Here is a 16,100-nt window from a genome sequence, read left to right on the forward strand (position 1 = left end):
TAACTTACTGATCACTGTAGGTTGTTTACTAAAACCAAAATGTAATTAAATCTGTATGACGTAATGGTCCTTAAACCTCTTAGATGAGGATTCTCTTCTTTTCTGTAACAGACTACTTTTCATTAATTTGTACGAAGTACATGAGCACAGAATATGCACGTAATACTTTTTTTGTTGTTGTTGTATGCTATCCTCTCAGTTGCATTTCTTGGACTCCTCCTGCTCTTTGCTCCTTTCCGTTGGAGAACTGCTGTCCAGCTCTGTCCCACTCGCAGGGGCCAGAGAGGTGACAGCTGGTTACATGCAACAGCTAGTTTTTTCAGCTTTACTCCCTGCCCAGTCTCCTTTCTTTCATTTTTGGAGACTCCAGCCCTTGCTTGGTTCTTGGTCTGACTGCAGGAAGCACCTGATGAAAGCACCTGCAGTGCTGGTCTTGTTCGGAGGAGGAGATGATACTGAATGTGTTAGCCATGTGTTCCCTCCCTCATGGAAATTTTGCCTGCCCCTGTATGAGAGCTGCTTTGCTTTTTAAAACCTTTGCACCAAACTTGGGACTTTCTCATTGTTCCTTGGTTTCAGTATAAATACCTCGAAGTTTGTACGCTATTTTGGATTCTGGGTTTATTTTAGATTCAGAAGAAGAAGAAAGACTTGTTTTCCAGTTTCTGTGTTTATGTAGAATCAATGCTGCTATGAGGTCAGAATATAAGCACATCAAACAGGTCTGTGATAAAGATGAATTAAGAACTCTATTCAGAAAATACACAAATAGGTAAACGTATACTAGGGAAAGAGCTAAAAGAGTTCTCAGTTGCTTTTTCTGATACAAGATACGCACTTGGGAAAAGAGCATATAAGCTCTCTTTTGCTGCATAAATGTACCTTTGCATTTTGTTGCAGAATGATGAAATTGAGCCTGCAGCATTTACTTACGAGAAATTTTATGAGCTCACCCAAAAGATATGTCCCCGAACTGACATAGAGGATCTCTTTAAGAAGATGTAAGTTCAAATTTAAATTAATCTTGCTTTAAACTCATTTTGCTGCATTTTTAGTCCATATCTAATAGTGACAGAACACTGTAAAGATTATCTAACCTTGAATCCTAGTAGCATCAGCAGTATTTTAAGACAAACTCAAGTCTATGGTTTTTTCCCCTTCCTTCCCTCTCAGTTGTTAATGTAAAAGTTCACTCTGTAATTTAGAGCAACTTTTACATCAGTTAGAGAAAGCACCTGGACTTTTTTTTTTTGCATTGGCTTTACTAACTACTGTAATTTTAACTTGCTCCTTTAGATGATTAACACAATATGTGAACTAACGAAATTAAACAAGAAATTTGAAGTTTTAAAAGTTTCTTCACTCAATTTATTCTCAGCTTGAGGACTTACATGTTGTTTTGTGAAGTAATGTTTGTTAAGCTATAGGAAGTATGGGAGAGATACTGTGCATAGACAGTTAGTATGTTTTCTGTGACTGTTCATTTTGAGATTATAGAGCTACTTTAGGTAGAAAAGTAGGTTTTAAAAGTGTCAACAATGTCAACATGTAAATCATACCTACTGTAGCATCGTATATGAAAACTTACGTTCTCTAATAAATTTCTTTTCAGCAATGGAGACAAAACTGATTATTTAACGGTAGACCAATTAGTGAGCTTTCTAAATGAAGTAAGCTTTTTCATACATTAACTACCATACAAGTCTGTCTGCAGTGGCTTGCTTCTTCCAATCTTTCCATTGCATGAATCATGCCATTATTTGCTATGCTTTTGATCTGCTGATCTTTCCATTATGGTAACATCCAGGTGCAAAAATCAGCTCCAACCTTGTATGTCGTTGTGCTTTCTACATGTTGGCTTTGCAGATTGCGTCTGTTGATAACTTGCTGTTGTGTGTTGTGTATGTTTTATACATTTTTATACTGTTACACTCAATGCAGTTTCAACTAAAATATATCCAGTTTTTTATCATAAGCGATTTAACTGTAGGCCACAGCTAAATATATTTGCTAAACCTTCTGAATAATAAGTCAGCTTTTATAAACAATGGTTTGATTCTTCTCGACAGTATTATTTCAATCTATTACAAATCTAAGAGCTAAGAGGATGTTTTAAGAGTTTGTATATGTTTTTTAACATACTGTGTGTGCAGAATAAGAGGAAATATTTTTATTGCTGTATTTCCAGAATACAGTTTTTGGCAAGAGTATTTAGTATTTTTTAAAAACATCATAAGTGTGCGAAGTAGTTCAATAAACAATGTGGGGTTGGGGTTTTTTCTATTCCTAAAGCACAGTAAGTTATAGAAGACTGACTCATTCAGAATTGCAACAAATACACTATGTAGATTTGACAAGAACGTACACATGGAAAATAAACGCATTCTACTCATACCAGTAGATTCTTCTCATCTGGAACATGAAGAGCTGCTTTACCTCTCCGCATGATCTTTTAGGGACTGGGTGCATTACCAAAAATCTCTCCGTCTAAAATTATTTTAGTAGTTAAAAATCTGTCTTATATATTTTTATATAGAGAGAGATGTATATATCTGATTCTGCAGTGTGAATATTCAAGCTGTAAGTTCCCCATATATCAAATTTAGGATATAATTTTCAGTAGGGAATTTGTGCCTTACTCTTCATCAAACCTGAATTACATGTAGAAAGGGTATTTAAAAAGAAAAGATAGTGAGATGATTAACAACCTCAGGACTAATGGTTACATACTTGGGGCCTTAGTTTGTACCCACATAGTTCCCTCTATTAGCAAATTGGAGCACGTGCTCAATCTTACTGCTGTGAGATGTTCTTTTGTCACAGCTATTTAGAAAATTCAGTGTCTAAATGTTTTCAGGACTGAGGTCATAGCTAAGCCATGTCATTTTTGCTTCTGCACTGAAGGGAGAAAGGATAATGTTGTGATTTAAATTATAAATTATTCCCTTAACTCACTTCACTGCTTGAAGCACACAGCCCTGACCCCACCTTGAACCATATTAGCTTCTGATTGGTTTTTTTTTTAATTAATCTTCATTTTCCAGTAAATTACTATTTTTTCATTATTTTAAAATTGATCTCTGTAATTGTTTTAGTTTAAAGTGTGCTTCCTTGAAGCCCAAATTTCTGAAGAAGAGCTGCCAGCAACTCTAAGAAGTTCCTGGCTATCTCCAGTAACTGGTTAAAAATGTAAAATTGAATTGTTGTGCTCTCGGTTTTGTATTGTTTCAGCAGTTCTTTTTACAGAATTAGAAGCCTTAGTTTATGGGCAGTATTGGAGAAAGATACATCTTGTTGGTTACATTCTTATTGACACTACAAATTTTTCAATTGGAAATCCTGTTAGCCCCTTAGTTGGTGATCAGAGCTGGGAAAAATTAGTCAAATGGTTTTACAGAGCAGGACATTCACTCTGATGACTGAAACTAATGCTTCCTTACTCTGTGCTGGAGGTCTTTTGGTCTCCAAATAGAGTTTAAAGTTTTGGTCATGATTTGAAAGGCACTAAATGACCCAGAATCTCCGTCCTGAAGTGATCATTTCTGTCCCCTTGACAGCTGGCCAACACTGCAATTACCAACGATGTTTAATGCTGGAAAATATAAAAATATTATTATCATTGTATAGGAGAGGGGAGTTACTTGGCAGAGCAATTCTTCCTGAGCGTCTTTAACCTAAATTATTTTGAATTCAGTAACCTCCAAGGCATGCTGCAGAAGCTCTAAGCGTGAGGATACGTTATTGGGTATGAGTGGAGAGTTAGCTCTTTCCAAACTGCTGTCTGTATTTGACTTAATGCTGCTGGCTGACAGCCGATTTAATTGTGTATCAGTATGAAAGCTTCTGGGAAGTTTTTAGAAATTTAATTATTGTCAAGCACCGAGTATTTTGTCTAGGTCTTCTTTTTTTTAAGTCAAATTTTGAAAAAAGAAAATGTAGTAGAAAAAGAACTGAGCTCACTACTATTGAGATTTGGTCCTGCCATTCATTTGCAGCAATAAATTAATAAGCCAAGTAACTGTCAAAATGGAAATTCAGTAGTCTGACCAGGATTCATCCTTTCTCCTGGGAAGGAGGTATGAGGAGACCCTTTTCTATCCCCCTCTTTCCTGCTGCCACCCCTCTTTCCTGCTTCCTTGTTCTTCCTCCCTCCCTTCCACTCACTTGCTCGCTCTTCCTCCCTCCTTCCCACTCACTCGCTTGCTCTATCTGCCTCCGTTTTTCATCTCCACAGAAGGACACCCTTCTTACCACTGCACAGGACAAATTCAAGGGGGAAAATTGGTTTTGCCACAGTGTTAACTGCTGTGCATCTCAGAGGAGACTAGAGGCCAGTTTGGGGAGGCTCAGTGATCCTTCTCTCTTCGCAGAACCATACAGGCATTCTTTCTCCCCGTGCTTCTAGATGTTTCACCCTCATATAGTTAAGAATGTCTAGCGTAAGGGTGTCCTGTCTAGTATGGTAACTAGAATGCAACCAATCAAATCAAATGCAACCTTGTTGGACAAACACAATTAGTCCTGGGGCATGTTGTCGTTCTAGATGAAACTTCATGCTTTTAGTTTTGGTCAGTTTTTGTGTTACAACTTTCCCTGTGCCAACAAGCTCAGTAGTACAGAATGCTTCCCCAAGAGACACTAGTAAGCATTCTTCCTTTGTTTAAGTAAAAGTTCATCAGTTGTCAGTTTTGCTTTATTTTTTTATACTAAGTAAACATAAAGACATGCTTTTATTCAAATGGAAAATTGATAAAGAGTGATCATTGCTACAAGAATATTTTGCTCTTAGCTCGTTTCGGTAACTCTGGGACTCTTTCTCAAGAGGAGACTTTTTGCTTTATCCCATTTATTTTCTTCTGTTTGGTTATGACTCACTGTAGAAGAAAGAGACTGGGGAAGAGCACTTTTCTTGAGTTAAGAACCTTCCCTAGTATTTCTTACAATTTTTTGAAGTGGTGTATTGTCACTAATGGTATAAAGCTTGTCATTTGTCACAGCAGACATGTTGCATGCCAGTGTTGTGTTGCTGTTGTGTGCTGCTTAGCAAGTTATGTCCTGCATCCATCTGCTCTTATATCATATTTCATCTGAGTTTTACTTAGATATCCAGACAGCCGATCTGTAGTGAATGAAACTGCTATATTTTAGATGCTGCAGACTCTCAGTAGCATTACTTGAAAGATCCCTCCTTAATTGCATGATTAAATTGGCATTGGTTGTAATTTCTTGGAATTAATCAAGCACATGCACCACTGTATTGGTTGTAAGAAAAGAGATCTAGTGCTTATTTTTGATTGGCTATTTCTTTTTTAATGAAAAAAACGTCAAAAAGTTACACATGAGGAATTACATCAAATGCTGATAGTGCTGTTCCAAGCCATATCAACACCATCCTGTCCACTCCAAATTATTGATCACCAATATGAGGGTGGCCTGTTACATTTTTTTAATTCTGCTTAAACAAAAGCCTGAAAACTGTGCACCTACTGGGGTAAAAGAGTGTTTTCACAGTCATATTTCTCTCTTTGTTTTATTGCATCTGCTTACATGCCACTACTCCGTTCAATTATGTTTTAAATTTTCTTTTAATGGAGAATCAGGCACACAGTGTGCAGCTCTAATCCATCATGAAGGAAAACAAAAGTTACGTAGCACACTATGAAGTGAAAACTTAAAAACTCTTGAGTTTTAGTAGTGTATTAGAAGTCACTGCTAAATTGTATCTAAATATTACATATATTACAAAGTCCTAATATCATAAATTACTGTGAATTAAAGAGATGATATTGTGAAGCTCTTTTAAGTTGTACATATTTCTTCTAAGAACCTACACTGTTTTTTGAGTAGTTAATAACTCAATGTTTCCACGATTCACAAATATTCATCAGTAGTTGCATATTTTTAAATTTGGGTTTCAAATTCTGTATTTATAGTATGGCTTTATTTTGCTTTTAATTTTTACTTTAGCTGTAGATATTGGCGAAGACATGCATTTTTGCAGAGGTGATTACAGTGCCATCGGTCCAGTCTGTCAGTTTACATGACCTACAAAAAAACATTAGGAAGAGAGAGAATTTACAAAGAGAGAGATTTAGCTTTTTATTTTCAACATTTCATTTGCACGTATGCCACGTGCAGTCATTTTCATGAACAAGGAAGAGTAAGACCAGTTATACAAATGCACTGGATTTGTTTTTTGAAATATTTTTATAATCAAACTGCCTAGGTTTCCTATGAAAGATAAGGTTCGTTTTCTGCCTAAATCTGAAGTTACTGTTGAATAGTCTGTAAGCTTTAGGGATCTTTGGTTGGTTTTGTTTTTTTTTTTAAATGTCCACTTCTTTCTTTCTCATCTGCAGTAATGAAATGCTCTTGGATGATAGCCATGCACTGTATTGTTTTGCTGAATTCCCTTGTTTTCTAACCTTAGCATCAACGAGATCCTCGGCTCAATGAAATTTTATTTCCCTTTTATGACACAAAAAGAGCAATGCAGATAATTGAGACATATGAGCCAGATGAAGACTTGAAGAGTAAAGGTAAATGTGGGAGGGAATTCAGCATTCATTGGTTTTAGGCATTTGGGGAATTTGTTCCAAAGCATCAAAACTTTTAAAAGGGAGCTTACAGTCCTTGTGGTCAGGGGGCAAGCACTTGTCTGGCCACCCAGTGAACTAGATCAGCAAACTGATCTGCTGAAAAATATCTACCCCTCAAAATCAGTGGTTTTTTACGATTATTTCCCTGATCCAGGTTACAGTGTGGCTACAAAGACAGCCATCCTGATACGAACTGGGGGAGGCTACAATCGAGCAAATAGGGAACAACATGGAGACTCCTTCTAGCAACAAGGCAACATGCGTGTGGCTGTGGCCAAGGTCTCAGAGAGACTGCAAAGCTGTACAGATACTGTGGGGAAAAAAAATAAATTAAAAAAATAAAAATATTACCGTGTGCACTATTGGATTTGCATGCACCTTCTTACAATCTGTATAGTGCTTGAGGGCAGCAGCCTAGCTTAGAACAGGGTATTTTATGTGGGTACATTGAAAAATGTTCTTTCTGAACAAGAAGACTGCAGGAAGTGTCTCCAAGCCATTCTTGGACTGCTCGTGTCCTGGGCCACTACGGGTCTTGGAGGTGTCAGTGGTTGAACTTAGCTCCCAGTTCTTATCCATTCTGCTGAAATAGCTGTGTTGGGATCAGTTGTGCAATTTAAAATATTGCTATCCCCATCTGTCCTCCCTCCCCCTTTGCTGGAAATCATTGTAGCATGCAGAGGAGGAGCTTCACAAAGCCATAGACCTTCGGGCATCCTAACAGGAATCCACTTGCCTAAAGGCTAAAGTATCAAGCCAGCACTGGAGAAGCCAAGTAGCTTTACACATCCGCTGTTTCTGCCCCTACTGATGAAGGATGTGCAAAGCAGACAAGAGAAGGAGGCAATATCTTAAACTGCTTCAGTAAAGCCCAAGGCAGCTCTGCTCCGTGCTGCAGCATCGTTGGGTCCCCTGTGTGCCGTTATGTTGTTTTATGATCGCAGGTGTTGACACCAGTGATGCCTTCTGCAGCAACACCTGCCCCTTTTACTTTCTCTGGGCCAGTGGTTGGGAAGAGTTTACCGTTGTCTTCCTCAGTCTTAAGGAATAAGCTTAAGGAATCCTTCTGTAGCTGGATGTGTAGCTTTCGCCATTCCTTGTAGTACTTTAGTCCTTTTGACCAAACTGCTAGAGGAGGAGCTTGTACTGTATATGCTACTCCAGATGCTGTGTTGTATGCTGAGTTAATAGATTGCTCTTTTAGTTCTGTGAAAACATGGACTTTTCAGGAATCACCTGGGAGAAGAGGAGATATTTCTTCTCTAGGAGTCATTTATAAACGTTTTGAGGGTTTTCCACTCACAAGCAGTGTAGCTTATTTCTCTTTCTCTCTACGTGAAGTTGAATTCTCCAAGTATTAATTACTTGATTTTAAAGGCACTCATCTGTGATTCCTCTTGATGCCAGTGTATTTTACATATTTTCCAAAATGAGGAAGGTGTACTAACATAGCTGCCACCTGTTTAGGGTGGAACATGTAAAAACAAGTTTTATGAAGGTGGAAATTAATCTAGAACTGGAAAACAATGTTCAGTAATTCTCAAAGAAGAGGATTTTGCAAGCACCAAGCTGTAGCAAGGGAATGGATATTGGCTTATTATTTTAGCCAATAATTGAATCTTGGCTAATTATTTCGCTTCTTTGTTTGATTTATATTCCTAACAGGTTTTAAGTAAATGTGGTAAACCTCCTGCAGGGATAGGGTTGTGGAGATTAACAACAGAACAGCAGCAGTGTCCTCTTACAGTGTTCCTCCACAGATCATATTCATTGATGCAGATTTTATCCCGATGCAATCAGCAGGATAGAGAGATGATTTCATATAACATGTTGAACCTTAGCATTTAAAGAAGAGTAGAATTTGTCTCAGCAGTGGCTGTTCTCTGCAGTCTCTTTCCCCTTCTTCTTAGATATAACTTTGCTGTTGAACAAAGTAATTAAGCTCAATTAAGAAACAAGGTGGTTGCACACCAAGGCGGTACCAATAAGCAACTGACTCTTCCTCAGTTACATTTCAGTTACAGAAGGAGTAGGTAAAGCTGAACAAGTTAATGCTGGGCAGTTTAGTAACCTGAGTCTGCTCAGGAGCGCTACAAAAGCAAATTCTTCCACCTGGTGAGCGCATGTCAAAAATACGAGGCTGGTCTGTTGAGCACTTAGAGCGCTGTGAAGTTGCTGAGGTCTCAGCCATCCTTTGTCTAGAATCCCTGCTCAGACTTTTTTCCACTAGATGATGCACTAGAAGTGCGTATCATCTGAGATATTTTGTGCTGCTGCTTTTGAGTTCAGTGATCAACAAAATAAAAATGTTCTTAGAGTTGAAAATTCCATTTTGCCCCCTTTTTTTCCCCTTCTTCCAAAACCTGGAATCAGCTGAGAGGATTTGAATAAGGTGTTCCAGAACAGTTCACCTCTGGCTGACACCAAGCACAGAAAATGCTGCAGTAGAGGATTTTTTCAGAAAGCGAGGAGCAGAATGAAAAGTGGGATTGCTGGAGTTCTCTGTATAAGAGGAAAGTTGTCTTAACCAAAATAAAAATAGGACTGCTGCAGCCTGTGTCTTAACAATAGCTGAGTGTTCATACGTGACTTTAGGGAAAGCAATCTCCAGATTAGTGCCAGATAACCACTGTTCCCTACCCCATATAATTTTTCAGTCTCTTGGCTGCTTTAAAACTGATATTGCAGTACTGATTATTCTTACTTTGTTTTCACTAAAATTTATCCCTCAATTTTTTATATATTTTTATACTTTATGAAGCATATAACAGCAGAGAAGTAAGAGAAGGGTGTTACGAATTCTGTCCCCTGAATTACTGTATGTCCCATGTTCATTTTAGAAAATGGCTTGCTTTTCATTATAAAGGAATAAACCTGTATTACAAAGAGTAAACTTGAAGGTATCTTAGATTTTCCTAGTCCTTTGCAAATGAATACATGCAACTGTTTTCAGGTACATCTCCACTTGTTTTTGTCAGTGAGAACAGTCTCTGCACATGCTGCAAGCTGATTAACAGTGACGTAGCATGGCCAGGGCAGGACTAAATATGAAAGAGGGGAGAAAAGTACTGTGGAAGACTGGTACATGCAAACTCACAATTTCTGGCTCATAAAGACCAGGAACCCAAAGTTGTTGGGAGTATTCTGAGGAGATGTCACTACTTATTTGCCTTCTTCGCATCTTCTTGATGCCTTAGGTTTAGTAACGGTGAATGCTGGACATAGGATATTGAACTAGGTGGGCACCTGATTTTTTTTCTTTTGTTAATCTGGGAACACAGTGGCAGATTTTGCACCCGCAACACAGTTGCTGGTCAGCTTGGAGAAAGGCAGAGCTTCCGTTTGCTTGCAAAAGCCTGTGTAAACATAGCTTTTGTTCCTGCTCTGCAAGTTTGATTTCTGCCCACTATAAACTTCTAGTAGCAGTTTACCATGCTTTCTTCTTCATTCTAGGTGTTATATCGAGTGATGGGTTTTGCAGATACTTGATGTCAGATGAAAATGCCCCAGTTTTCCTAGACCGTTTGGAATTATATCAAGAAATGGATCATCCTTTGGCTCATTATTTCATCAGTTCCTCTCACAATACATACTTAACAGGCAGACAGTTTGGTGGCAAGTCTTCGGTGGAGATGTACAGACAAGTGCTTTTGGCTGGATGCAGGTTGGAAGCAGGAGATAACAGCCTTTAATATTTGTGAATCTAATACTTTAAAGCTAAATAATACACCTTGGTGGTGATGTATTGCATAATTGAATGTGTAAATATGTTAGTGTGGTAAATGAAAATATGAATATTTCACAAAAAATGTTGAAAGGCAGTGGAATGTAGAAATTGATGTCAGGAAAGAGTTTGTGAGAAAGAGAAGTTTGATCTGAAAATGACAACTGAGAAATTTCAAAGGCCTTTCTGCTTTGTAATTAAGAAGTTTATATGTAAATGAGAATCAGTTTACAATTTCCTGCTTAATTTCTTGACATACTGGAATGTGTCACAGTTAGCTGCATAAGAGAATAAATTAGAAGAGTGTTACAATGCTAAAAACATTATTGTTCAAGTGTAAACATACTGACACATACATACTATATTTAAAGTACTATACCCAAACTTATAAAAGCAGTCTGAAATTACACGTGTGCAGCTTAAAAGGAATTGTGTGATGCCCATATCTGCTTTGTAACTTACTGCTCTGAACTTCACTGCTCAGAACACGTCCCGAGTAGCTTGCCTGTACTGAAACACTAGGGAAGCTGACGTCATTTCCCTTGGGTCTGTAGGTGCGTTGAGCTGGACTGTTGGGATGGCAAAGGTGAAGATCAGGAACCAATAATCACGCATGGAAAAGCAATGTGTACAGATATTCTTTTCAAGGTAAATGCCTGACTCCTCCACCTGGCAGTAAGCCATAGAACCCCTGGACAGGAATCCATGGAGGGCACCGTCCCCTCCTCAGCACCCAGATGCTGCTCCCCTGTGACAGACTGACAGATTGTACAGGCATGGTTTCTTGTCCCCAGATCTTGGGGTTCATTTCTGACTTGCATCATACACCCCCTGTGTTACGTCTGCCTTTCCACAGAAACTGCAAGAAGCAGGCTTGCTCCTTTTACCCCATATTTTCACATCCTGTTCACATCCTGGCTCTTTGCACCACAGAATAAATATTTTTTCAATTCTCTGAGAAGTTCCTTAGCTGTGGAAAAATTCTGAAGATGCAGGAGTTATTCTGGGAGTAGAAATTCTCCCTGGCAAGAGAAGATGGCAGCAGATCCAGGGGTAGCATTGATAGGTTCTGGGTGAAGCTGCCATCACTGCTGCACGTGCCTCTTGGCACCTCTTTGCGCTGAGTCTGGGTTGTGGGGGGACAGAGAACGAGCATATGGTTTCATCTAGTTCTGGCTTCACTTGGCACATTTGAGACTCAGCTCTGTGTTTCTCAGGGTGGGGTGGAGAACAAAAAAATCTCTTTCATTATGATTGTAATTTGATCTGTTCTAATTTGAATCCTATTATTGCATTTTATAGGATGTAATTCAAGCCATTAAGGAAACAGCATTTGTTACGTCAGAGTATCCTGTCATTCTTTCATTTGAAAATCACTGCAGGTATATACTGCCCATTTATTTATTTTTTTTATAGTGCAATGCATGAGAGAGATGTTACAGCTCAAAAATACTATAATTTGAGTGTACTTGAAAACTGTAGGGGTATGCAGGTATGCTGAATGTCACTTGGAGGAGACTGTACTTTAATATACTAGTCAATCTTTATCTAGCTTAATAATGGCAATATTTTTATCTGTGGTAAAGCTGTGAAATATATTTGGATGTTCCATTAGCTGTGTGGGATTCAGTTAATCTGCTTTTTTTGTCTTATTAAATTCATCTATGTCAGATAATAGACTTTTATTGACAGTATAATTACAGTAAAGTAATACTTCTCAGTTGAGAGAAAGTGGGCAGTATATAATTTGGGAAGTCTACATTACTTAGTATTATTCTGTTTTGCTGAGTACTAGTGATTTATTTTTCTTATATTTAAAAATGAACCAACATCATATTTTCCAGCAAATACCAACAGTACAAGATGTCAAAATACTGTGAAGATCTTTTTGGAGATCTCCTGTTGAAGCAGCCTCTAGAAACACATCCAGTATGTTATATTCTGCTAGTCTTTTTATTTTTTTTATATTAGCTGTATTTAAAAGAAATTATAAACTGGGATCATACCACCTATAGTGCTGTTCACTGCCAGTCCTGTGCTTTCAAAAATGACTAATGATTTTTGGGTGTCTATGCTTTTTGGTACAAACTTGTCCTTATCTGATTTGTTTAATCTTTTCTGTACAGGGCTCTGACAAGGAGCCTGGGGAAATCCATCCCCTTGATGTGTGACGTAATATCAGCACCTACATAAAATACACCACATACGTTGTATTTGCAGGTCATACATAACTCTGAAATTGCCAGTCGCTGTTGGAAACCAATTAATTATAAATTGCATGGTCTCAGCTGAGGAAACCTCTTCTTTCAGCTGCACTTTGCATGCTTTATGCTCCAGACCAGGTCCTGCAGTCTAGGTGGCCCCCACTACTGCATTAAGATTAAATTAAGCAGGAAGAGTTCCCTGCAGTCTCATTTGGACTATCAAGTGCACTGTAATCTGCACGCACTTCACTCTCCTGCATGGCAGGAGATAATAACAGCCACTCCTTCACAAACACAATATTTGAGAATTTAATAGCTCGTTACCCAGTGCTTGCAGCTACCCCTCCAGGCCTTCCTTGCTCTCCAGAGCAACGTGCTCACTGTCTGCCAGCAGCCACCCAAAACCTGCAGATGCTCTTTAGTGCCGTGGGGGACCATGACAAAGAGAACTCTGCCTTAGCTTTTGGCTCCTGTCCATGTGACCCCAGCAAAGGGAGCTCCTGGCATTATCATCTCTAGAGCTGTGCTTTTCTTGACTTTCCTTGCATGCAACAAGGGGCAGCAACGCACAAGGCTTGGTGAACAGCAGGTTGTTGCCCTGAAAAGTGCGTCCCAGAGAACTAAATCTGTAGTGTTCCTCTGTAATGTATGTAACAGCTTGCCACATTCCTCACAAATGACAACTTCCAGCAGCTTTCAGGGAAGCCTAAAATAGAGCTGGCCAAAGGCTGTCATGCTGCTACCTCAGGGCCCAGTATTTAGCCTCAGCTGCCTGTGCTCTGCAGCACTACTGAGCCTCCTGCATTTTGTGTCCATTCCTCCTCATGGGTGAGTTCAGTTCCCAGCTGCTCACAGAGCAAATGTTGCAGAGGTGGCAAGAGAAGCTTGAAACGTGTATTTTACAAGTGCTTGGTTTCTGCTACCTCGACTAGTTGACAGAGGAGGGCAGGCTTGAGAGACATGGCACTGGCTGAAGCAGATTTGGTTTTAAATAAACAAATGGGCATCCAACTGTACCCTTGCTGGGGGATGCAGACTGGCATCTGGAAGCCTGGGGATAAATGAGCTCTGCGGCACTGACATCTAGTGGAATTACAACCCAAGTGCTTTTAGGAACAATTGTAGTTTTCTCTTCATCCGACACACTGAAACTCCCATGACTGAGCTAGCCTGGTGGTTATGGATAATCATTACCCTCCTGCAAGGAGGTTTGCACCCGTTATTGTTGGGTTGGGTTGATTTGGGGTTTTCTGATGGGTTGTTATTTGTCACCTCTGCTGCTTTTGTTTGGTTTCAAGTCGTGGTGCTTTGTTCTTTTGTTTCTTCATCTAGAATTTTGCTTCTGCGTAGCTCAGAGTTAGATTTAAGGATAAGGATATCTGAATATTTCTTCTAAGAACTTTTACTAGTCCCAGAAATACCTTCTACTCCTGTATCACTTATGGTTCACTAGAAACCACAGTCTATTATACCAGCAGCTCCCTGCGTAATATTCTTAGCAAGCCTGAGGTGGAGGGGATGCTAATTACCAATGTGATGGGGATTAACTCAGAGGATTTTGTACTTTATTCTCAATAATATTTTTTCTCCTTCTGCAAATGGGAACAAACCTTTTTAGTAGCACTTCCTTGTGTGTGTGAAACTTGTAATTTGCCTTTCACAAATACTGAAGATGTGACCCTGTAGCCCTACTGGCAAAAATAGTCCTCACTACCTAGCTAAGGACTGGGTAGTTTTCCATTACCAGCGCCAGCCTATTTCTACTATGTAAGTATGTGTGGGCTGCCCCACTTGCATTATTACAGCTTGAAGGGACCATAAAAGGTGACTTATTTAGAGATCAAATGATAATAGGCTAAACTGTGACTTGGGCTGTGTGTGAGCCAGAGGGAGCGAGGGGAGGTAGGAAGTCCTCTGATGAAGAGTTGCAGGTCACATCCATGCCCATTGCTAGGCAGGAGAGAGGGGAAGACGTTTTGACCAGTGCAGCTGAGGATGACGTAGGCTGGAGACTAATGTGCTGGTTTCAGCCGACAACATTTACCTGAGCACAGCTTTCCCATGGGATAGGGAAGAAGCAGAGGAGACAATATTGCAGTCATGCTATAGGTTGTGTCTGAGGTGGCACTGCTTGTTTACTGCCCCTTACCATTGTTGTCCTGAAGTCAAAATACCAAATAGGGGTGTAGAGAGGCCAAATAGCTGTTGTTAAGCCTTTTCTTTAAATTATTTTACAGCTTGATACAGGTAAAGCCTTGCCTTCTCCTAATGACCTCAAAAGGAAGATTCTCATAAAGAATAAAAGGCTGAAACCTGAAGTAGAAAAAAGTAAGTAAAGCTTGTCAAGCATTAAATGAAACAAAAGCCCAGATTGATACAAATAGACTTTGTTACTAAAGTTTTTTGTTACTAATTGCTTGTACTTTAGTGTTGGAAAAATATGACTTACATGTGAATGACATTTTATTTGCCCTTGTGTTTCGTATGAGTGCCGGAGTCTAGGCTTTGATATCAGCATGTAGCATAGGCATAGATAGACCTAGAAATGTAATCCTGGGACTTTTATCAGATTGCTGGTTGAGCTAAAATACGACGCAGATAGAAGCTCTTGTAAATTGTGCCTACACTGGTATGTTTGCGTTGCTGTGTTTTTCCAGGATAAGAGTAAAATGAAATGGAATTTCAAATCGTTCTTCTTGCTATTGTTGCCGCTTCTGATATTTATCTTCTTTCAGTAACAATAATGTCACTATATTAGTTTCCAGTATGGCTGTAGTGATAAACTCTGGTCCCTCTCCATTCAAAGATAAGCACGCAGACCTTCCACTGACTTCAGTCATACATGGTTGTGTTCATACTGTCTTAACTGAAATGCACATGGGAATGCAGTTGAAAATCCAAGCACTTTGCCTTTATTTACATAGATCAAGCACCAAAAAGATAGCTGTCTGTTTAGTCTTTGGAGAAGTAATATGCTTGCTCCAAAGGCCTTTGAAGTCCGTGGAAATGTTTTTCTGAACTTCACTGAGATTTGCCTACAGCCCTTACTGACCACTTTTCAGATGTAACAGTATATGTCTAATGATGTTCTTACTCAGTAAAATTTTATTGCTAACTGAAAACTTAATCTTAGAGAGCCCATTAAATAAAAGTAGCTCTTGGGATCAGAGAATCATTTATGATTGTTCTCATGTATTCCTTTATGCTACAAACTGTTCATGTCATGACTAATTTATTTTTATTTTTCTTATTAACAGAACAGCTTGACGCTCTGAAAAAGATGATGGAGGCTGGGGAGACTGCTGCTCCTGTAAATATCCTAGAGGATGATAATGAAGAAGAAATAGAAAGTGGTGAGGATTTCATAGAGAGGGGCTCTCAGACATTGCCTGTGGTAAATCAGTAGGCTGGCGTGAGCAGCTAGTATGCACATTACCCACATGCCCACAATCTGTGGCAGCAGCAATAAGTCTGGACTCAGTGCAGGACCATTTATACAGACCTCCAGCTTTACCATCACTTCTCAGATACATACCACAGCTGTTCCTGGCTCTGTGGCAGGCTGTGGTATGA

General features: G+C 39.2%; 1 protein-coding gene across 21 annotated transcripts in view; it reads left to right on the forward strand.

Moving 5' to 3' along the window:
* Positions 1-16,100, forward strand: part of PLCB4 (phospholipase C beta 4) — a 216,958-nt gene that overhangs the window by 143,110 nt on the left and 57,748 nt on the right. For all 21 annotated transcript variants that reach the window (XR_012622345.1, XR_012622346.1, XM_074817201.1 and 18 more), the window contains 9 exons: positions 901-1,001; positions 1,613-1,670; positions 6,431-6,539; positions 10,053-10,263; positions 10,878-10,971; positions 11,626-11,705; positions 12,168-12,252; positions 14,765-14,855; positions 15,785-15,880. Coding sequence is in view for 19 of the 21 variants with exons in the window: in XM_074817201.1 (XP_074673302.1) it covers positions 901-1,001; positions 1,613-1,670; positions 6,431-6,539; positions 10,053-10,263; positions 10,878-10,971; positions 11,626-11,705; positions 12,168-12,252; positions 14,765-14,855; positions 15,785-15,880 (925 nt within the window). In the remaining 2 variants the exon portion in view is untranslated. The remainder of the gene's footprint in view (positions 1-900; positions 1,002-1,612; positions 1,671-6,430; positions 6,540-10,052; positions 10,264-10,877; positions 10,972-11,625; positions 11,706-12,167; positions 12,253-14,764; positions 14,856-15,784; positions 15,881-16,100) is intronic.

The sequence above is a fragment of the Strix aluco genome, chromosome 3, assembly GCF_031877795.1.
Source record: "Strix aluco isolate bStrAlu1 chromosome 3, bStrAlu1.hap1, whole genome shotgun sequence".
NCBI lineage: Eukaryota > Metazoa > Chordata > Aves > Strigiformes > Strigidae > Strix > Strix aluco.